The 22,557-nt window shown below is 38.0% G+C and overlaps 3 protein-coding genes and 1 long non-coding RNA gene across 10 annotated transcripts; 1 reads left to right on the plus strand and 3 right to left on the minus strand.

Annotated features, from left to right (window-relative positions):
• The first annotated feature begins 224 nt into the window (after positions 1-224).
• LOC135644872 (cold-responsive protein kinase 1-like) lies at positions 225-5,361 on the plus strand. 2 transcript variants are annotated; one of them, XM_065162813.1, is made up of 7 exons: positions 225-448; positions 1,624-1,758; positions 1,913-2,028; positions 2,117-2,327; positions 2,427-2,664; positions 2,894-3,044; positions 4,894-5,361. In XM_065162813.1, exons 2-7 carry the CDS (start codon positions 1,689-1,691, stop codon positions 5,239-5,241), a joined length of 1,134 nt encoding a protein of 377 aa, XP_065018885.1. In that variant the 5' UTR covers positions 225-448; positions 1,624-1,688; the 3' UTR covers positions 5,242-5,361. The 2 variants fall into 2 exon arrangements, with proteins under 2 accessions (XP_065018885.1, XP_065018886.1); XM_065162814.1 differs by lacking the exon at positions 225-448 and having other exon boundaries at positions 2,122-2,327.
• Positions 5,362-6,362: 1,001 nt separating this feature from the next.
• On the minus strand, positions 6,363-7,519 carry LOC135644915 (uncharacterized). The gene is made up of 2 exons (XR_010498626.1): positions 6,937-7,519; positions 6,363-6,846 (listed from the first exon to the last, which is right to left on the minus strand). It is a non-coding gene; the product is annotated as an uncharacterized LOC135644915 (long non-coding RNA).
• Positions 7,520-9,644: 2,125 nt separating this feature from the next.
• Positions 9,645-11,631, minus strand: LOC135644659 (NAC domain-containing protein 21/22-like). The gene is made up of 3 exons (XM_065162439.1): positions 11,328-11,631; positions 10,350-10,621; positions 9,645-10,260 (listed from the first exon to the last, which is right to left on the minus strand). Exons 1-3 carry the CDS (start codon positions 11,518-11,520, stop codon positions 9,874-9,876), a joined length of 852 nt encoding a protein of 283 aa, XP_065018511.1. The 5' UTR covers positions 11,521-11,631; the 3' UTR covers positions 9,645-9,873.
• Positions 11,632-16,257: 4,626 nt separating this feature from the next.
• LOC135581499 (probable UDP-arabinose 4-epimerase 2) lies at positions 16,258-21,708 on the minus strand. Of its 6 annotated transcripts, none has more exons than XM_065162088.1 (11): positions 21,537-21,708; positions 20,552-20,736; positions 20,127-20,251; positions 19,110-19,223; positions 18,878-18,985; positions 18,687-18,778; positions 17,854-17,995; positions 17,564-17,658; positions 17,359-17,488; positions 17,071-17,215; positions 16,258-16,767 (listed from the first exon to the last, which is right to left on the minus strand). In XM_065162088.1, the coding sequence occupies exons 2-11, from the start codon at positions 20,610-20,612 to the stop codon at positions 16,526-16,528; spliced, it is 1,254 nt and encodes a 417-aa protein (XP_065018160.1). In that variant the 5' UTR covers positions 20,613-20,736; positions 21,537-21,708; the 3' UTR covers positions 16,258-16,525. The 6 variants fall into 6 exon arrangements, with proteins under 6 accessions (XP_065018160.1, XP_065018158.1, XP_065018162.1 ...); XM_065162086.1 differs by having other exon boundaries at positions 17,854-17,991; positions 18,683-18,778; positions 21,537-21,695; XM_065162090.1 differs by lacking the exon at positions 21,537-21,708 and adding an exon at positions 21,161-21,473.
• Positions 21,709-22,557: the final 849 nt, after the last annotated feature.

The raw sequence follows: 22,557 nt of genomic DNA on the forward strand, positions 1-22,557 counted from the left end.
TGGGTGGGTTCCACACAGGTAGCGCGTGGGACGAACGTATGCCGTGGTACGCTTTCGTGGACTCATCGAACCGTCCCGGTCAATTGTTCGGCTTAGCTCGACCGGGTTCCGCGTTTCTTGGCGATCGCGAAGTCGACTATATATTTCCCCATCCCATCGCCTTCCCCGCATTCCGTCTCTCCACGTGCCTTCGGAGCTCCTCTCTCTCTCTCTCTCTCTCTCTCTCTCTCTCCCGGCCCGATCTGGTAGCTTTCTTCTCGGGTTTCTGTCTCGCCCCGATCGATTTGCGATAGTCGATTTAATTTCTCCTTCCGATCGTTCCGGAGACGACGTCGGCGGTCGAAGGTGAAGTGGTGTCGGCTGGTGGCCTGGTTGAGTGTGCTAACCTGCGCCGTGGGTCCTTGGAGGTCCCTCTTGCGTTTCTTTGGCTCTCTGGTCGAATTTCGAGGTGTGTTCCATTCCCCGGTTTTTTGTTCGGTCATCAAGATCGGATCCTTTTTTTTTTTTCTTTTCTTTTAAGTTTTCCGCATAAACATTCCCACTCTCTGTGCTTGCCTGTAGATTAACCCAAGATGTCTGATCTTCTTCTTGGATGAGCATAGTTTGTAGTCATTTTGAAATTGGTTGATTGGACCGAGTAGTGCCTTCTTGGATAAGCAGAATTTTAAGGCCGCACAACACCTTTTCGATGGAAGTTAGTGGTATTTATTTCTTGTTGGAAGTAAAGTTGTGTATGAGAATGGAATTTATATGGTCGATGAGTAGTGTCGTCCTGTGGGAGCAGTGTCGGGTGTCATAGCACAATTCATTTGGTCGAAGAGTTTTCCTGAGGCAATTGTACGAAAAATAGCACAAAGTTGAAGATGTGAGAGAATTCCTGAGGATCTCACAATGACTACCTTGTCCTTCCAAAGAATATTCAGTTTTTTTACAACCATGTTTGCCTTTCCATTTTATTGTTATACCTTTTAGAGTTTTATCTTCATGTCAGTCATCTGATCTCTTAGGTCATTCCCCACTGCAGGCTTTTATTTTTCTGTTGATCCCATCACAAGCTGTAACTGAAATAAGGACACTTGACTTGTTGGTGCATAGTAAGTTTTATCTCTTTATTTAACACAAAGGAAGCCTGTTATTGTAGTGGTATTATTTGATGCTTCAGTAATGGATTGTCAATTGAGATGGTGAGCATTTGGACCCAAGTCAAGGAAAGATGTGCTGGACAAAGAGCAACGGCTGTTTTAACTCGCAAATTATGTCAGACAAAATTCTATAGAACCTAAATCAAGTTTTAAGTGTGATGGATAAAACAATCCACCAATTCAGTCCAACAAAAGCTGATTCAGTCCAATTAAAAGCTGGTTCAGACTTTTTTAACTGGTCCACAAGACTAACTTGTTACACAACTTAATATTCTGACAAAACAAGAAATATCAGCCAAAATGGTAGTTTTTTGGGCCAAAATCCTATATCCATAGTAGGAATATGGTTCCTTTTCATATTACGTGACCGATCAAACTAACAAATCATTATTCGTCTCCTTCGATATATTCCTAATTTTGATTTCTGCTTGTGTTAGGTTTGATATAATATCTATTCTCAATCATGTGTTTATTTTTGCAGGGAATTTTTTGTTTGACAAAAGACAAGATCAGCAAAGAGAGAAATTGGTGGTTTAGGAATACACTATGAGTTGTTTCTCTTTCGTATTTCAAAGGACAAGTTGTTCAGGGGAACAAAGGAATCAACTTTATGAAGGTTAGACATGTCACACCGAGGTCTAAATAAAGTTAATTTTGTTTTCAGTGTTTGAGGTAAATTAGGATTCACTTGTTTCGAGCGCATGTCATAGGTTGCATCCAGTAAGTTCTTTCCACCCTCAATGGGTGCTGATTATGTTAATCTTTTCCAGATATTCCGGGAATCAGAAACATTAAAATCTACACATATAAGGAATTGAAAAATGCAACTGGTGATTTCAGCCTTGCCAATAAGGTTGGTGAGGGAGGTTTTGGTTCTGTCTACAAGGTAAATTCTGCAGACTTTTAATTAACCAATGCTATTTAATTTTGGAAGTTTTCCTAATGATTAGCTATTTTTGAATTAATTGGTTTAGGGAAGGCTTAAAGATGGGAAAATTGTTGCTGTGAAGGTGCTATCCTCTGAGTCAAGACAAGGAGCACGAGAGTTTTTGACTGAAATGACTGTGATCTCTGATGTTGTGCATGAGAATCTTGTTAGTCTGTATGGTTGCTGTGTTGAAGGAACTCACAGGATACTCGTTTACAATTATCTCGAGAATAATAGCCTTGCTCAAACCCTTCTTGGTATTCTAATTTCTTTCTAGTGCTTCGATGCCTGATTCATTATTTATAAGTACTGTTGATGCTGTCAGATTATATCTTAAAGTTCTTGCTTACTTGCAGGTTCTGGCCACAGTACTATCAAATTCAACTGGAGAACACGGGTAAGAATCTGCATTGGCGTTGCTCGTGGGCTTGCCTTCCTACACGAGGAAGTCCAGCCTCGTATAGTTCACAGGGACATTAAGGCCAGCAATATTCTTCTTGATAAGGATCTTACACCCAAGATTTCTGATTTTGGTTTAGCAAGGTTTCTGCCACCAAATACTACCCATGTCAGCACTCGAGTAGCTGGAACAATGTAATTCCACTGTTTAATTTTCTAGCTTCTAATCGATATTATTCTCTCAGTTACACAGTAACAACTTTGCATTTGACTTGATACTGCTTTTTGTGCTCCGTGGCCTTGACTTGTTCACTCTGGAACATGGAATTGCAGTTTGATGCAAAAAAATATAGAATCCAGTTACACCTCAGGCCAAATTGGTTATCTAATTCCTTTTAAATTGTTCGCTTTATATTTTATGCAGCGGTTACTTGGCTCCTGAATATGCAATTAGAGGGCAAGTTACACGGAAGTCTGATGTGTACAGCTTTGGCGTGCTTCTACTAGAAATAGTCACTGGCCGGTGTAACACAAACACAAGATTACCATATGAGGATCAATTTCTACTTGAGAGGGTAAGAAAATATAATTAGACATGGATGTAGTTTTCTATCTTTCCATTTGAATCTGAAATATTTGGTTATAAGCAAGATTTATTTTGTTCATGTCAGTCGACATTTTTGCTGGAATGCTTTTTTACTTGTGTCCATTGGTCTAGTATATAACCAAAATGTTGCGTATGGTCATTGTTGTTGATGGTGACATGCAACTTATGTTTCATATGCTCTATAATCCTGAGAAGAGTTACTACTTTTGCCAGGTTCTTAAAATTAAATCCTAAGAAACACATTTATGTCTTAACTCATTATTGTGCTTATATCGTGTCATTGCTTTACCTCTCCAACAAGCTCAATCAAATTAAAATTAGGCAGCAGGCACTTCAAAGTATCTAAATTTTAATGTTTCTTTTAACACCTTTAAATAAGAGGTGCTTACTTATCGGAATTTCAATGCACAACTTGACATGTTCATGACATATGTATTCTGCATATTGCGTTGATACGAGAAAAATTGTGTCAGATGTTATGCCGGTTGCCACAATCTTTCTGTTATGAACAATTTCAGGTCGTGATTAATAATAGATTTGAGATCAGAAACATATTGAAGATGTCTCTTACAAAAAGAAGCAAGAAATTTCAAAATTTGTACTGTTACCAATAGTAAGGACCATCCTAAAATTCTAGTAGATGCATTAAGATGTATGGAAATTTTATGATAAGAAGTAAGGATGATCACGAATTGACGTCTAAACAAAAGTTTTGACAGACATATATTTCTTTTATGAAAAAAGATCAACGATATAGATATAGAAGAAAAGAAGAGGAAATTTGCTAGTTGTTACTTGCCTTAAATCAATGTCTTCTATTTTAATTATTGGATATAGAATTACAAAATTACAGAAATTTTATTTTTTTAACACTAGGTATTTAAATTCAATCGGTGTAAGTCACCATTTATTCTTTTGCATGAATCTATGCTGTTAATTAAGTTGCCTATGCTTTTTCATCCCAAATCTCCCGAGCAACGTAATCTGATTCCTGTTCATATGAACAAATGACAAATATATGATCTAGCAAGATTATAGAATTTGACTATACTTCATGATTTCCATGATCATATGCTCATCTTAATTTGGCATGGATGCTAAGAGACCCCAACTGCAACTATTGCCTGTCTAATTTTAGTTTTATAAACAGCATGCCATGACAGCTTGGTTACATTACATCAATGCTTTCATCCTGTTAATTTTTTGTCAATCATTTGGTAACTTGTTAATTGTGTCCCAGTTATTCTTTTTTATATGCTTTTCTCTCATCCTCAAATATATTGATGTAAATTTTCTTGTCCTCTCTTTTTCATGCTTGACCATGATTACTGTTTTCAGCCAGTTAGAACTGTATTATATTGTCATTCATCTTCTTTTATATTTGAATCAAAGTCATTTGGTTCCATGACATTGTAGTCAAAGGTCACTGATATGCACATTCTATACATACGCTTGCTCCCAGATTTCACCAAAAAAAGAGAACATACACACTCAACAGCTTAAACTTTACAATGTTTGAATGCATCAAATTCGACTGCTAATTCAAATGTGTTTAGCCACCGAAGCAATTTCTATACCAAACTGCCTTTGCGGAAGTATTTCTGAATATGTATTGACTGCATTCTGTCAGAAGGTAGAAACTGCTCTCATGATTAAGTCTCACTTCTTACTTAAAAATGTCCCAGTTCTTATGATTGAGCTTTCATGTGCATTTATAATGATGAAATTCATACATTAATGATTAATCAATAATGAATCGAAACTCATGGTTTAATCCATAATCCCCAGACGTCATGCTTAGACTTCTCATATTGCAGATATGGTCGCTATATGAACGTGGTGAGATGACGTACATTATAGACACTGATTTGGCTGATGATTTAGATGTTGATGAAGCATGCAAGTTCTTGAAGGTCGGGCTTTTATGCACACAGGACGCTGCAAAGCTGCGCCCTTCAATGTCCGATGTTGTCAGGATGCTGACCGGTGAAAAGGATGTTGACTTAGAGGAAATCACGAAGCCTGGTCTACTTGGTGATTTCTTGGACCTTAGAAGCCAGAAGAGAACTGATGACATCCATGTTCCCTCCCTCATATCCTCCGGTCATGATAGTTCACCATTGTTATCAGAAAATACTACACTTGCATCCATGACCTCTACATGAAGATCGGATTTAGGCTCAAATATCAGTATGCAGAATTAATTGCAAGGTACATAACTTCATGTATATTCCGTGAAACATTTTTTCATTTTTTTTTTGTGAGAAATTTTGTCTGTTTGTTTGCATCCTCGTATACAAATTTTTTTTTTGTTTTTTCTGTGAACATTCAGTTGGAGCCTAATAAATATTGATCTGGGTATTTGCTGGAGCTAAAAAAAAGACTTGAATCCAATCTTGATTAGTTTGAGCGGCAAGTTGGAAGTTAATGCTCGATTACTTTCTCAATTTATGAGAATATTTTTGCCGCACGCGAAGTTTTGTGATTTTAATGTGCATTGCATGGCCCAATTTGTACTTTATATATATTGCAGGTATGAAACTATCAAATTGGAAAACTCTTTGTTGAGTGAATCAATGAAGCCATCATGTGTCCATGTCTTGCCCAGTGTGTTGTTTGCATGAGTTGGACACCTTATTTACCATAATTCTTTTAATGTTCTGTTAAAAGTTGGGATTGGTGATGATTTTTCTACAACATGCTACCATGTTCTTGTCACTTGGAATAGCCTCCATATTAGACTTATTGTTAGACTAATTACCTTCAATAATTGCTGGAGAGGGACATCAGACCAACTTCTTTAATTTAGTTTGTTCAACATCTTCTGTCAAAACTGAGTGGATTCTTTATTCCTTCATTGTTTCCTTTTCCCCTCCAAAGTAATTTAAGATTTGAACCCAAAATCTTATATTACCCATATGGTCTGTTCAACCGATCCGCGCTACGGTTCTTTCCATTTTCGATTTTGTTCATTTTTTCTCTCTATTTCATCATTGTTATTTTTATCGGTCATTTGAGAAAATATTAAAGTTTTTTTATATCTTAAACTTTCATGTTTAATGGTTCAGAGGTATATGCGCCATTGAGACTTGGAATTTAGATTTCCCAACTGTTTTCTAGAGGTCTTCCTTTACAAAGCTTCTTTTTGGATATTCAAATTTTCTGAATCCTAGGAAGGATGGAAAGCTGATCATGACATGGCTAGATTTCGATCTTAGATTCTATATGCTCACAAATTTTATCTCCAGCCTCACTCCTCTTGCACTTTATCACGAGAGAGAGAGAGAGAGAGAGAATGCTTCATTACAACAGAAAGTTATGATGCAAAGACAGATTTCATCCACTTCTTCTGAACCATCTCGACAAATAAAATAAGCATACACCAGAGAGAACATTATAGTGCTCTCAGAGAGAACCTCTGCGGAGTGAAATGAATGAAATGATTCGTGTGTTTTAGAGAGAAAAATAAAGAGATAGACATATATTATATACAGAGAGAGGGAGAGAGAGAGAGAGAGAGAAGAGGCATGCTTGGCTCCTTGCACACCACCCACAGTCACCAATCACCCAAAGATTGGTGTCCATGTGTGGCATACAAGGAGCCAGGCACAACCATTTGTCACCTTCGTGCTTGCACCATGATCAGCTCTTCTTCCTTTGAGGGGACAACCCGATCTCATACAGGAAAAGAATCGACAACATCGTTCCTTCTCTTGCCGTTCTCTCACAATCATCGAAAGCCCATATAACTCTTCCACCCTACGGATCTCCTGAAAGAGAGATGATCATGAATGGGCAGCCATGGAAGAGGTGACACAGGATGATTCCAGATTAAAGGAGCACTTATATATATCACCCACAGGCAAGAGCTCAGTTGCTGTTCTCTGAACCCAGCTGCGGGAGTAGGTGTGGGTAGGGAAGGAGAAGAGGAAGAGTGGGAGAAAGCAAATGGCTGCTGGCTTTCCTCGCTTGCTCCCGGGGGGGGTAGGGATGTATCTCTTTTCCCCGTCTGCATATGGACTGAGTTTTGTCTTGAGCGCTTGGATTAACTGTGATTCTCTCAGACAACTTGACAAACAAGATGTCAATATTTGACAAGGTTGGCACCCAATGGACAAAGGTCTATGTGACCTGAAGCAGCCATTGACGTATTGCTCGCACTGTTTGACCCAATTGGACCACCTAACTTTCGAATCCAGGCAGCAAACATGGCTCTATGTTCTTCTCGAGTTTTTCTTTTTGGTCATTGAGAAGGTTAATAGAATAAGATAGTGTTCTTCACAGAGTCATTTTGGAGAAGTAAATTGCATGTAGTTTTTACTATGAACATGCAAATTCTTCAAAATTTTCACTGTTGTTTAGTCAGTAGCTTTGGGAATGCTTTAGGTTTCGATGAGAATGCCTATTTTGCAACATAGAGAACAGAATCATTTTGCTAAATCATGTCAGGATTTTGTTTCTAGGGTTGAAACTACAGAAACCTTTTTACTTGACAGAACTAACAGTTCAGGAAAGAACATATTGTTCTTGTTCTTCTTCTTCTGTCTTGCTGGAATGGCAGGATGTAGTTGACTTCTCATAGATTGATATACTGTAAGCTAATAGGAATTGTTAATGTTGACAAGGAATTTTTTGGGTTTTGACAGCCATCGCTGCAAACTGTTAATCAGTGACCCCAAACTGGAGTTTTCAGGCTTCAATGTATCTGAAGTATGTTGGAAGCAAGCAATCTTCTTACCTTCAGATTTGATGACACTTATAGAATATTAAAATTTGCAAGAAACACTGAAAAATATAAAGCTCAGAATAAAGAATGAATGATAGTAATATTAAGGAGACCATACTACAACATTTCCATCAAATAAATGGCTTATGAATTCTATGTTCAACTAGGGTGAAGATTGAACAAAATAAGCATATGTCTGATGTTGCAGATTCAAGATTTGGGAGAAGAAACTTTCTTTTGTTTAAGCTATGGGCTTGGACTAGTATTCATGGAAATTTTTCTAGACTTGAAATTCCACTGTTTGATTGGGGCTTCTATTGATTCTTGTCCAGAGATTAGCAAAAAAAGGGAAAAAAAAAGAAGTCATTCCTTCCTCTCAGTAAAAAAACCCTGAATATTCTGAAGAAAGTCATCTGGCTTTGTTGTGCTTAAGATTCTTTCTTTGACAAGCTTGTGAATGCATTGGTTCTTTATTCTAAGATGGATATGACCTATGAAGATAACTGAAAGAGTTAATGGGTGAGCACATTTGTTAAGTTGTTTCATTAATTGCAGTCTTTTTGGAGAAACCTTTTATTGATGATGGAAGTTATGGAGCTCTGCCATCCTATCATCAGATCAAGGTTTATTATGTCACAACATTGCAATATGCAGCGATGCCACAATCTTTGGGAACAAAAGCATGCTTATTACTACTAATGAGAGGCATCTATGATGGGTAAGTAAAGTGAAAGGAAGAAACAGAAAAACAAATGGAGTTGCAGAGAAAATGTGGGCAAACCTCCTTATAATTGGATTATTAGAGCCAGAATCAGAGTAGAATAAGAAATCTAGCTGTGGTGAATGCCCAGCTTGCTTATAACTTGGTTTCTTCAGAGGGCACAATGTTCCTTTCTTTTCCCAGATGTTAGCTTATTGCATTGTGATGTTGCAGAATATATGATTCTTAACATTCACATTGAAATTGGTATACAAAAGCTTTGAGGTTTCACTTAGCTTGAGAGCCACTCTGTTCTACTAACTTTCCATAGGATGTATTATAGATGCTATAAAACTTGGAAATTGGTGCTATCCTCTAAGCATGCTACCCTCTGATTCATGATCTTAACTTTGATGCTTTATATTTCAAGCATGCAAGCTAAAAATATTTCATGTTTCTCATGTAAATATTATTTCTCTTTCCCTTTTGAATCTATTTAGTTATATTTATAGACTGGTCTGGGTCTTCCAAGTCTTATTCTTGCAGCATGATCTTATGGTAAACTAAAGTGGGTGTATTCATCCTTGATGCAAGCATAAGAGAATATTCTTGGAGTTGTTATTGACATCAAATATATATGGCACAATAAAACTGCTAACACCCTCCTTTTCCTGGTTTCATGAATACATATTGGTCTCTGACCTCTGCTGGATTTTATTGTTTCTTGTCAGAGCTGATGAGTATTTATTTCACTGAGGTTAAATTTCTGTCACTGATGATGGCATGACAAGTATGACTAGCACTAGAACTGCTATGGTTCCTTTCTTTTTCTCTTGAATACTGATACTCTTGTGGATTTCTCATTTCTTGGATCATCAAATTGCCTTGCACATAAATATTTTTATGTTTTACATCAAAGTCAAGTCAAGGCAAATTGATTTGGCTCCAACAAAGACCTGACATCCCTTTGCACTTTCATTCCCCACCTGATTCATTGTTATCATTCACATGAGGCACACACTGTGAAGGATCTCACCCCAAACAAATACCATACAGTTGTTTGTGTGCCAGAGAAGCAGCACTGCAGTCATTCGAAAACAAGTTACATAGATTTTGTTCTCCTGATGAGAACACACGGTTGGTGACCAAGAATTAGCTGTATTTGCTTACCATAAATGTGTAGATCTGAAACCTGGTGGGTGTTGGCAGCATTGCTGTCAAGGATCTCAGTTTCTGCTACATGATTTAGGTATTCTACTGCTGAACACATCAACCTAAACATCACACGTTCCTAACAATCCAATTTACTGTAGTTAACTATAGGTGAAGTATGTGCATGTTTGTGTGTCATGAGAGGGCTTGTGGTTGCAGCTAAAAAGTGTTCCACATGTGGGACAAGCCATTGTCAGCGAAGAAGAAGCCCTCCGAGCTTCCCTGAGGCAGAGATGGAGGGAGGAAGTGGTTCAACAGAGTCTTGATGACCTTGTCATCACGGTCACAGGCACCCGAGTCTGGGAAGCCACCTATGGAGGAGGTCGGAGGAGCTGCAGCATCTTGCAGGGGCACCGAGCTCGGCGGGAGGTCGGAGAAGCAGGGCGCCTGCGCGTTGCTCTCCAGCCTCGCAGGGTCGAAGCTGATGAAAGGCTCCATGAGGGGAGGAAGGGAGGAAGCGTTTGCGTGGTCATGGCAGGAAGTCGTCATGGAGGTGGTGGCACCATATCTGCTCTTGTGGAGCACCCTGCACAAGACCCAATCTTCCTGCTCCGATGGAGAAGGACAGAGATAAAGATTGGTGAGGCACCGATCATTTACCGTGAGAAGCTGTAGGAGAGAAGAGAGCAGCGTACACGGAGAGGAGGGAAGCTTGGTGGATCACTGGATTCCATTCGGAACTCATGCATGACCCAGTCGGTCTTCTTCCCCTTGGGAGCTCGTCCATGGTAGAACACGAGCGTCTTCCTCATGCCCACCATCGCCCCCCGCCGCTTCACCTGCCGGTCCTTCCCGGTGGCCTTCCAGTATCCGGTCATGGTGGCGCGGTTGGTCCGCTGCCCCGTCGCGTACTTGCGATCCCGCAGGCTGTAGAAGTACCACACCTTGCCGCCCACACATGCCATCTCTGCAACAACGGCAAAAATCCATGCAACTCTTTCAAGAAGAAGAAGAAGATTTTGTTATTGGGGGGATGGGATGTCACAATTGACATGAAAGATTCATCTCCGATGCATTCACAGCATGGATTATTGTGGTGGTGTGGATGCAATGATGTAATTGGCACATCCACCGCCGCCACCCATGGCCAATAATTCCACCTTGGGAGGATGTGGTGTCTGCATCAGGCTGACAAAACTGGTGATGGCGTAGATCATATGCTATCTACTATTCATTTTTATCTGAGAAGATCAATAAGATTCCGACATAAAATCTATTAATTGATTCTCAGCAGTCTACAAACGATAAATCCTAAGAAGAAAATAGAAACAGCCAATTAAGTCTAAAATGTGGAGATTATACTCTCAAGCGTAGCATAAAAGCAACCAAAATCTATTCTCAAAATATCTTGGAAATCATCGAATTGTTGGGTACTTTTGTTGCCATAGAATATAGTAAATTGGGATCTTTTTTTGAATCAAGACACAGGATTTCCATCCAGCGAAAACCAATAATTTGTGGTGATGAACGAACAAGTGTCTTTTAATCCTCAGAAAAAGAACAAAAAACAGAACTTTGGCATGAACAGATTCGGCTTCGCTCTTCGTTGAGCTTATGGCAACACAGTCAACTGTGTGTGTGTGTGTGATGCAGCGAGAGCGTGATCATCTCACCGGGAAGGTCCCATGGCTCGCACTTGTTGAGGTCGACGTCGACGATGACGGGGTAGCCGCCGTGGGAGCTGCCGGCGCCATCACTGCCGCCTCTCACCTTCTTCTCCAGGTAGTCACACACAAGCTCTTCGTCCCGCGGGTGGAATCGGAACCCCGGCGGCAGCCTCGCCTCCGTCATGCTCAAGAAGCTCATCTTGATCTCTATAGTATGTATCTATACATATATATATAGAGAGAGAGAGAGAGAGACGATGGTGATGAGGGTTGAGGACGAAGAGATGGAGGTGTAAGCCTCCGTTGGCCACCTACATGGCGTATTAATAAGATGCAAAAGTCAACTGCTCGAGAGAGAGAGAGAGAGAGAGGAGAGAGAGCTTGACATGGAGAAGGAAGCAGTTCACACACGGCCATGAGAAGTGGATGCTACAAATTGCATCATTGATTTTTATTCCCACGCATGTATCGAATCATTAAATAATCCGTCTTGCAAATGATAATTATGATTCTTTTATGATGATAAAATCGATAGATCAATATGATATCAGAACAATGATTGTTATGTTAGATTTTGACGTGCCGTGGTAAACTCTCAACAGTAGATATACACGACATACTCCATCTTCTTCTTCTTCTTCTTCTTCTTCTTCTTCTTCTTCTTCTTCTTCTTCTTCTTTTCCTTTTCCGAGTTAAATTCGTAGTCTTCTTTTAGTAAACCCTAAAGCTAGGAAAGCTACGTGTGTCACTTTACTCTCTTAAATCCATTGATATGGATGTTATAAATCCGACTCTTCACCAATTCAGCAATCGAATTGCCAATCTCGAGCTAGAAAGATTGATTCATCTTGGGAGGGGGGGAGGCAACAAATTTGCATCGAGGAATCCTCCCAACTTGATTTAGTTAGACTCGCTATCCTCGAAGATGTTGAGATAGATTGGGGGCACACCCAACACCAACACCTTTTATCTCGTGCTTCCCACATGGATTTCATGTGTTGTCGGTCACTTGTCTTGTCGCTCGTCGTCCTCCGATCACGATCGAACGTCCATAAATCATCGATGAATGGACCCCATCATGCCAAGAGCCATCTTCGCCCATACATCTTTATGGCACACACAACTAATAAATGTCACCATCTATGATTTGGAATTGTCTTCTGATGCCCAAAGGATGTCTCCTAATAATTTCTTATCTATCTTTCTATTGCCATTTTGTCTTTCTACCGATAGCTACCTTCTTATCGTCAAGCGATTAAAGAACTCAAATGGATGGATGAATCATCTTGTCAATTCGGCTTTCATTTACTGATAAATACATGGATTATGCTTCGATAAGATATCAATTATCATTTGATGGTCCATATCGATTATCGATCCTCATCGGACCAAGTATCGATCGATACCTATCAAATTTTTAAAAATTCTAAAAAAACAATTCTAATACTAGTTGGAACAAGTACAACCCTCATCTATATCAAACACATCATTTGATTTATCTTGATTCATTTAAAAATAAATTATTGAACCGATAAATATCATATGTATTGAATCATATTAACTACTCTATTGGGTGCCAAATGGAGACTTATCACCAATTCCATGGGAGAACAAGTTGCTCAAAAAAAAAACCTGAATGCCACAGTTGATGTAGCTTTAGGCCATGAATGATTGCACATGAACCAACTCAAGGAGCAGTGAGGAATTCCATTCCATGATATGAGCAAATGGCTTGTCACATTCTCCATCCACCAATGACAGAGTCCTGCACACATGCTGCTGAGGGTGGCTCTTGGAGTGGTTGCTGCCACCATTGCAATGTAGAAAACTGAGGAGAAAAAGTCAGAATAATATGGCAAGAAATGTATGCTGCCAAACTGTCTCTCTCATTTCGACCTCTGCTGAGACTGAGACCTCTAGTGTGCCTTGGTTGGATAGACATCACCAAGGAGATGAACCTGGTCATGGTGAAGAGCAAGGAAAATGAAGAGACTAGTGCTTTCCATGTAATGAGGATCTCAAAGATGTGGTGGATCCAAGCAGCAAGTCAATGATCAAATCTGTTTGTTTTGACTGCATCAAGGAATGGCTGCAGGAGATTGACCACATGGTTTGAGCCAAAAAGCCTGCATCACAACAAGTAAAGAGATCAAAGCAAGCTATGGCTGTGTTTGAGTCCCCAAAGCAATGCATACTTTGCCCAGTCAGATATTATTAGGAAATAGAAATCATTGTCAATGGTTCAAATAAGCACAAGAAAAACACATGGAAAGTCAAAGCGAGATTGGACACTGCTCCTTCTTCTTCCTCCTACAGTGAACTCTGAGAGAGAGTACGAGAAACTTCAGGTTCTACAGTCTGGAAATCATGAGGTCAGCACAATCATGTTGAAGTCAGATGTTATTACTTGGTCACAGTGATGCATATAGAATTTGGTCTCTTCTGCTTTCATGATCACTGTAGCAATCCTTTTCAGGATATTTTCACAAGGCTTGGTCTTATCTATTGTGGCTCTGATAAATTGGGATATCAACTTCTTCTTTTTATTTGTAATAGAACAATGATTTGAATATCTCCACAGATGACATGTTTTCGCTTGGAATGAAAGATCATCATTTTACTTCACTGAGCATATCTATCACAATGTCAGGTTATGTTAAAGAACATGCAATATGACACTCTTAAAATCCTGGAATCAGAATAAGAGAATAACAATGTTAATCCAAATATATCTTCTTTTTTTTTTTTTTTTTTAAGGAAAGGATGGAGATATCAGCATGTTTATATTCACAAAACATGAAAAGGAAAAATAAAACATGGACCAAAATAGAAATTAGTTCATTGTTCGAAGCGAAATTGGAATTTGTTATTTAATGTTTATGTGATTAATTCACTCTTAAAAGTTTGTGATATTTTATATATTTACTGTTTATTACCTTTTACTTATTTTTTAGAGTTTCATGTTATTTAATTTTATATTATCTTATTGTTAAAAAAATTGTACTATATTTTATATTCCTATAATATGTAAGTTTAATTTCATGATTAATATTTATACTAGGTGGAGCCAGGAATGAATTCCAATTCCTAAGGATACTCCAATTCAGCTCCATAATTGGAAGAAAAATGAGGTTACCTCAATCCAAACACCAACAAAGAGAACCAACAATTCTCTTTCTCATTTCCAACACAATTTTCTTGTTTAGGGAAAGCAAATTCAAAGTTCAAACAAGAAAAAGATGATCCCATCCAAAAGCTCATAATAAAATTCAAATTGCCAACATATTGTGTGTGTTCCACAAGCATCTTTTTCAGTGAGCATGAAGAATGATCAAACAGTTTAAGAGAGATGTAGTTGGTCTGATGATAATTAATGCTGGCAAACATGGGATAGGTGAAGCAACACATGGAGGACTTGGTATTAATGCCAAGTCAAGTTAGAATACTACTTTCTGAATTGGTAGGTCATCAATTATAAGATGCATGGGATTCCATGTATACAATGTTCTACATCAAGTTGCTCATTAGGTACATAGTCTGGGCTTCTCTGATCTCAATATTCTAATCACAGTTCAGCAATACAGCTCATAGAAATCAAGCACAATACATGAGATACATATGAAGTTTGAAGACAATTAACTTCCTCATATGCAAAACCCAAACACCTTAGAATACAATAAGGCTTCATTTTATTCCTTCACCATAAAACAAAGAAGGTAACATGTTTTCAAGTCAGTTTTAGCAAGCAGTGAATTAGTTCATAAAACAATCCATCATAGGAAGCAGTTGAGGAAACACTTAAGACACAGCATTATTAGGTGGATGCAATGGATCAGTTTGATGATATATCCTTCAGTCCATTTAGAGAATTCTGCTTTGTGTAATGTGAAGATAGAGGAGACTAGTCAACCAGAATTAAGGATAAGCTTTAAGACAGAACAATACATCACAACCAGTCAAAAAGTTGGATCATCATGATATTTTTTTTCTCTGGAAACAAATTATTCCACTGATCATTATTATCTTGATGTGTAACAAACAGCAAAGTAAAAATTCCCTGAGATGAGGAAAACTATTGGCTGAGATCCATGATATACTGGAAGACTAAGTCATAGGCAGAGCAAAATCTATATTGGCTGAGATCCATGACAAACTGGAAGACTAAGTCATAGGCAGAGCAAAATCTATGTCAACTCTGAAACAGACTCACTCTTGCAGTTGGCTACAATATTCTTTTACATGAGCAAAAGAAAACAAAAAACTATGCTTGTTCTATCCAGGCAAATTCTTGTGTTAGAATGAAAAGATGTAGATGTATCTATTGATACGTGCAAATTGTGCATTGGTTTCTGCATTCTCTGAGGAGTTTTTCCTGTTATCTCAATGCATTCAGCACAATGCTTTTTTATTGATAGATGCTAATATCTTTTTGGCTCCAATTGCCATTCAAGTTTCACATGTCAAAGGTGTTGACCTTGAAATTTAATCATGTCACAGTTGTGCTACTTTATTGTTATTATCTAATTGAGCTTAGCTGTCTTCATTTTTCCTAAAATATCTGTGAAATTTACTATTTTCTTTTGCTAGAATGTTTTCCTAATGTTTATATGCATGTCTTTCTATAACCTACTTCTGCAGTGCATTCTCTTCATGTTCTATGTACTGAATGCTCTGTTCTATGCACACATCTTCTCCCTTCCAAATCATGATTTTTGATCAAGAATTTAGCAATTCTTTTCTTGGTCTATTCCACAATGATCAAGAATCCTAAAACAGAAAAGCACCTTAAAGAATGTAGGGAAAATGCTAACAGCTACTGTATAGAGCTAGAACATCGGGAAAGAGTAAAAAAGAAAGACTTATGATCATTATGAAAAAAAAAAAAAAGAGAGAATGGCTTTCCTATTTACCATAAATATAAATGATACAACAGAAATGAATCAAGAAAGTGTAGCATTCATCACTAACAATTAATTGTTTCTCGTCTATCCCTGTATAAAAAAGATAGGCAATTAGCACAGCTCCCTCCACACCTGTATGATGAGACTTCTTATTCTGTATCCAAATCTTCGTTTTTCCAAATATAACCATATTTGCTACTTCTATCAAGCTAAGCAATAGATGGCAGTTATCGACTTCCTATTCGAAGTCTGCAACTCCATGCAAATCTAATTATACGCAATTATATTGTTGCAAGGATCAAGTCAAAGTGTGATGACTGATTGTGAGCCATAACCATTAGGATGTGCTTTCTGCCATCTCCATGCAACTGAAAGGCTTTCCTGAAGATTTATATACTGCGCTGTCCAGTTGAGCTCCTGATTTATCTTCGATGGATCACTGTAAACCTCAGCATAGTCCCCAGGCCTCCGGCTGAGATACTCAACTTTAACCTCCACCCCAGTTGCTTTCTTGCAGGCTTTGACAAACTCTTTGACGGATCTGCCTGAAAAAAGGATGGAAATAATTCTTGAACCCTCTCGGATATAAATATCAGAGTACATTATTTCTCCATTACTGATAGGTTAGGTAATTTTATTACTATCTTGTATTGTAATTAGCTTCTCTAGTAGCAACAGTAACATGAGAAACAACAGTATTCACAGTTCATTAAGTCTACTCTAAGAGCATTTATTTCATTGTAGGTTTGCTAATATAATATATTTCTGTTGCTAACATGTATAAAAAAATTAAGTTTCTCCACGTAATGGATAAGAGGAGAATGATAAGCAGAATCAGGCAAAGTGACCTTTTCCAGTGCCGACATTGTATATGCCAACTTTGCTAGGCCTTGCTTTGTCAAGGGCTTTCACATGTGCATCGACAAGATCAGTGACATCGATATAGTCTCTTATACAAGTTCCGTCATTCGTCGGGTAGTCTGTTCCTCTAACCTAATGGACGAAAACAAAATCAGTATCTCAGAAAAGTCATTGTTCAGCTTCCTGAAGCATTACATGACATCAATTTGTACAACAGAGTAAATGGAATTTTAAATGTATACATACATGCTATAAGGAAAAGAAACTAAAGATACCTTCAACCCTGGTATTATCCCGAGTGCTGCATCAAAACATGCACCAGAAATTCGTCCATGCTCCCTTAGCTCAGGTCTGGGGGCTTCACCTAATCTTCCTTCTGGATCTGATCCGATGACATTAAAATATCTGCACATGAAGACAACTAAATTAATCTAAAAACTCAACAGCTCGTGTTTTGAGCTGTTATTAGTAGCAACATACCTTAAGATCATGACAGCCATGTCTGATTTCTTTGAGAAATCCAAAATTATATCTTCTGCCATTTTCTTAGCCTTCCCATATGGGTTGATAGGAAGCTGCATTTGAACAAAACCTTATTCAGTGGAATATCTGAAGCTGCTACTTTAAATATATTAAAGGTTGACGTTATTGAGGTAACACATTTTGAAGGTAGGTAATCATGGAAGTTTATTGAAGGCTAAGCCAAATTGCTTATCCTATTAGAACTAAATGCAATCGATCAAAGCAATAAAATGTTATGTTTCACCAACCTGAGGTGTTCCTTCTGTAATGGGCATTTTTTCTGGCTCTCCATAAGTAGCACAAGTACTCGAGTAAATAAGAGTTTTAACGCCATGTGCTGACATAGCCTCAAGAAGTGTCAAAGTATTTGCTGTGATATTATGATAGTACCTGTTGCAGACTTTGATACTGTTTTAGCAACTATAAGCATGTAATAAATAATGAGCTGACTAAGACACTCTATTATTCACAAATAAACAAAGTAGATTACGTATCAGGTTGGTATAATGATTCATTGCAGTTAAATCATAAATGTGAGATAAGTACTTATGATGAATATTTAATAAATTTAAAGTACAAAAAAATACAAGTAGATTAATATTCTATTTAATAAAAGTAGTAGATAGTGTCATATTCTGCTTTAAAGATCACAACTGAGATAATTTTAACTCAAAACTCGAAATATATAAAGAATCAACGACATAATGCTAAGGACATGAGACATCTGCAATCGAAAGTACCATGCGATGCCAATCCCAAAATTTGACCAAACCTGTTCGTTTGCTAAGTGAGTGCTGATATGATGGGAAGATTTTATCTGTATATTTGCATTGATGACTAGTATTCAGCAAGAAGGTTTTAAAGCATAGGTAAAAATTATCATATTTGTAATTTCTAACATCATGTTACAGGAAGTGTACATCAACTATGACATTGAAAACTAGTCTGTGTGTGTAATTCAGATATCCAAACAGATGCAAATCCAATTGTCTGATGCTCCTAGTAGATATATGGTCACTGTTGAACGAAGAAAAATATGATCAGAATATTTTGAATGCGGTGGAGAAGATGCACAAGGTACCTAAGAGGATCAAGTGTACTTTCACCCACATAAGCAACAGCTGCAAAATGCATAACCGCATCAAACGCGTTTTCTGCAAAAATCCTGTTAACCTAAATGTTGGTTAAGAGAATGAACTGTAGGCCCTTTTGCAGTCAATAATATAGAAAACAACATCACTAGTTTGTTAAAAATCTGCATTATCAGGATACAGCTCTTGCATCGCCTAAATCAGCATAAATAAATTGAAGTCTCCCAGGTTCTGGAAACAGCCCCTCCAGAACTTTGATGGCTCCGATATTTCCTCTAGAAAGGTTGTCCTGTCAAATCATGGCTGAAAATTAATTATTGCTGTAGAAGTCTTGAATCCTTTTACATAAACTCTTATGAGGGTACAGAGATCACAATGATTTTTTCCCGAAAGTGTAGCATAAATATTATTACCACTATGGTTACTCTGTATGAGTCCTTCAATAGGCGAAGAGCAGCATGTGAACCAATATACCCAGCACCTCCTGTTACTAAAACATGGGTTGCTCCGACTTCACGACGTAAAAACTGCAAAATTAAAGATACACTGATGTCAACAACACCAGGGAAACCAAAAAAAGAAACAAGGAGGCACATGGATTTAGATTTACCATTCATACGTTAGCCATGAATTATAAAATTTTTGTCAGCATTTGCAACTAATTTGCAACGTAAAGTAAGCCTGCTAATATAATTGAATCTTTTCAAGAAGAGCACATCAGTGCTGAAGATCTATATGAAAGAAGTTACTCAGCAGAATTTAAGTTCTTTAGCTTTTATAGAAATTAAGACCAACAACGGCATGTAATATTAAAAGATATCTCAGACAGAAAGTCGCTAAATATATAAAACATTAGGGCACATCTCTCATCTCAAGTGTTCACTTGTTACGGATCATATCTAAGTGAATTGACATCATGAGCAAATGTAGTAGTTGAGATCTCCATATGCCTAGACCAGATATTTATCTCAATACCTTCATAATTTACCTGTTAATCAATTCATTTTTTCTCAATTTATCAATATCTATAAACGTAAACGGTCATGTTATCGAGTTCTCTAAGATAACCTCGGGGCTTCAAAAATTAACAAGTCTAGTGAGACAAAAAGTATTGTCATTTTTAGGATGAACAGTTTACTGCATTTTATTAATAATGAAAGAACTATATTGGCTTAATAAATAAATCAAACTTTAATAGCCAAAACTCAATCTGGATGTACATAGTCGTGTCATCAACTCATCTAACTTCCTCCATATATCAAATCAAGGAATCAAATTGCAAATTTGCAGTATCAGTTTCAAAAGTCAAACTGTGAAAGATGCTAATCAAACATGACCCGAAAGAGAAATTTCATGCATCGTCCAATATACTTTCAGCAAACACTGTAAAAAAAGTAAAGACTTGCGCAGAAAAGGAGTCAAGAGAGTACCAGGCTAGGTCCACTGAAAGCAGGGGATTGCTTCAAAATGAATATGCAAAAGGCAGTAAGAATAGCCACCATAACAAGTTTTGCAACAACCTGTGGTTTGCGCCTTGAATCTGAGTAGTCCATTCCTGTAATCTCAGTACATTTAGATCAAAGAAGAATTTATTGTCTATCTCAAAACAATGGTAGAAACTATATCTTGATGTGAATCCCTACCATGTTGATAGTTTCCAAGAATATACTGCTAAAATGCATATAATTCAAAGGATAAGAATGACTACCATGATCATGAGATCAAACCGGTGATCATATGGAATCAAACTTTACTGACTTCAAACCAATTTTATGGATTCTTATTAATCAAGAAGGATGTACTTCAATCATCAACAGAAGAGAACATAGAAAGTATACTAAGATATAGCTGAAACCTGGAAAAGACCAAGGACTACCAGCCCTGGACTGACTTCTGCTCCTATTGATGGGTAGCATGTGAGGAAGACCCTTCAAGTCAAACCACAAGGATCAAACATGCGGTACCCTCAGAGAAACTGGGGGTAAAACAGATTGCTCTTTTCCTTGAACTAACATGAAGTTGCCCACCAATTCCACACAGCTGTGGAACAAAGAGTTGTAAAATTTTAGAAGAAAAAACCAGTTGTTTCCACACTGCAATTGAGGTGGAAATAAAAGTCACTTCAAAAACGAACTTTTCTTAATTGTAAGGGATCCAAATATTGAGTAAAACAACAAGGAGGTCATCCAACCATGACAATCAATCAGACCCCTTTGGAGGCTTGGGATGCACCTTAACATAGACAGCATTAAAGTCTCAGCCATCTCAATCTACCAAAAATTGAAAGAGGAAGACCGCAGAAAACACCAAGATTCAGGAGAAAAGCACCTTACGAATTCAAGGACTGAAGAATGCGAATTCATACTTCCGCCTACGACGAGGAAAGCTTAATCTCCGTATAGTATGAAAGAACAAGTACAACGACGACAAGTAAACTGAAAGAAGAAAGAAAGATTCAACTTACACTCGAAGAAACCAGAAGAGGTTGCTTCAATTCCGAAAAGTAGAGACGATCTCATAAAGATAAAGAAAGCCAATAGAAAGAGGCGGACATATCAAGAGAACACGAACCCACAACGCCAAAGGAACCCCACCGCCCGAAAGGCACCAACCAAACCAAAAGGCCACCTTTAAGATCTCTACATAGGATCCGAGCAACAAGACCCCATTCCCGGAAGGAACGAGCGGCACACGGTAAAAAACCTAAACGGGGTTGCCACACCCCGCACGGAAAGAAACCCGCAAAAGAGTAACCGAAACACATCAAGATCCTCGCAGGGAAATCCACCGGAGAGAATTAACGCGCGATCAAAATCGAGTCTTGGCAACGGCGAAGGTACCTGGCAACAATAGAGGAACAGGTGAGGGGGAGAGAGAGCGAGGAGGGACCGAGAAGAGGGGAGGAAGGTTTGGGGGGAGATTGGACCAAGCCGCGGTGTGGACCATTTAGAGTGGTTGGGAAGAAGAGAGAGAAGAAATTGAGACATTTGTGAGATCTCTTTGACTCCCTCCCCTCCCATGTTCTTCCTATGAGGAGCTTTCCACAGACACAAGGTCCACATTTTGAGCCTTGATCTCATTGGATGCCTTTCCTTGGAACAGAGAGTGAAACAAACCCATTTTTCTTCCTAAATTTCATTTTATTTCTTCATCTAAAATTCTATTTTTCCCCTTAATTATTGGTTAATTCTTCATGTTTAGGATCCTCTCCATTTCAAAAGGAATTGTAGAGTTCCTAATTCTTCAATGCTACACACATCACTAACAAAAAGATGAACAATTTACTCTGCTTTTGCATGTATTTGTTCCACAGGAAGTCTTGCTTAACACATAATAAGTATGACACTGAATCAATTGTTTTTAATTGCTCGACCCAACTTCTGATGTCAGTTCATCAATGAATTGATGCATTTGGAAGGAAGTGTCAATGTTCAAGAGGTAGGTGTTGACTTTGAAGTTTGCATTTGGTAACATTGAAGGATGAACAATAAAGGGGTCTTTGTGGTGGAGATTTGGAGAACCATAATGGCAATATAATTTACATTGGTATTAGCAACAATTTAATATAATAAGGTGGACATTCAAAGCTGCTTTCTTAACAAAGTTATCTGAAGCACTTGTTGAACCATTTGATTGCCTAAACAAGTATCAGAACAGCAAAACATGAATCTGTGTCAGATCCACTTGGTTTGAAGTGAAGCTTCTATAACCAATAGATCTCTACATGATAAGCAAATGAAGAAGGTAGAAAACATTTTCCTCAAGAGATTGTTTCAAAAATCATCAGCACCTGATGCATGTAATGTCCTAAATTTCCATTACTTGGGTTAAAGTCAACCAGATGAACTACCATCATGAATT

Source organism: Musa acuminata, chromosome BXJ3-8, assembly GCF_036884655.1.
Source record: "Musa acuminata AAA Group cultivar baxijiao chromosome BXJ3-8, Cavendish_Baxijiao_AAA, whole genome shotgun sequence".
In the NCBI taxonomy this organism is placed as follows: Eukaryota; Viridiplantae; Streptophyta; class Magnoliopsida; order Zingiberales; family Musaceae; genus Musa; species Musa acuminata.

Coding starts and splice junctions, on each gene's coding strand:
- LOC135644872 (XM_065162813.1), top strand. CDS start 1,689: ATGAGTTGTTTCTCTTTCGTATTTCAAAGGACAAGTTGTTCAGGGGAA. Junction 2,328..2,426: donor CCTTGCTCAAACCCTTCTTG/GTATTCTAATTT, acceptor GCTTACTTGCAG/GTTCTGGCCACAGTACTATC. Junction 3,045..4,893: donor ATCAATTTCTACTTGAGAGG/GTAAGAAAATAT, acceptor CTCATATTGCAG/ATATGGTCGCTATATGAACG.
- LOC135581499 (XM_065162088.1), bottom strand. CDS start 20,612: ATGCTACCCATCAATAGGAGCAGAAGTCAGTCCAGGGCTGGTAGTCCT. Junction 20,252..20,551: donor TAGTCCTTGGTCTTTTCCAG/GTTTCAGCTATA, acceptor CTGAGATTACAG/GAATGGACTACTCAGATTCA. Junction 19,224..20,126: donor CTTTCAGTGGACCTAGCCTG/GTACTCTCTTGA, acceptor TTAATTTTGCAG/TTTTTACGTCGTGAAGTCGG.
- LOC135644659 (XM_065162439.1), bottom strand. CDS start 11,520: ATGAGCTTCTTGAGCATGACGGAGGCGAGGCTGCCGCCGGGGTTCCGA. Junction 10,622..11,327: donor CGAGCCATGGGACCTTCCCG/GTGAGATGATCA, acceptor CCGTTGTTGCAG/AGATGGCATGTGTGGGCGGC. Junction 10,261..10,349: donor CAAGCTTCCCTCCTCTCCGT/GTACGCTGCTCT, acceptor CCATCGGAGCAG/GAAGATTGGGTCTTGTGCAG.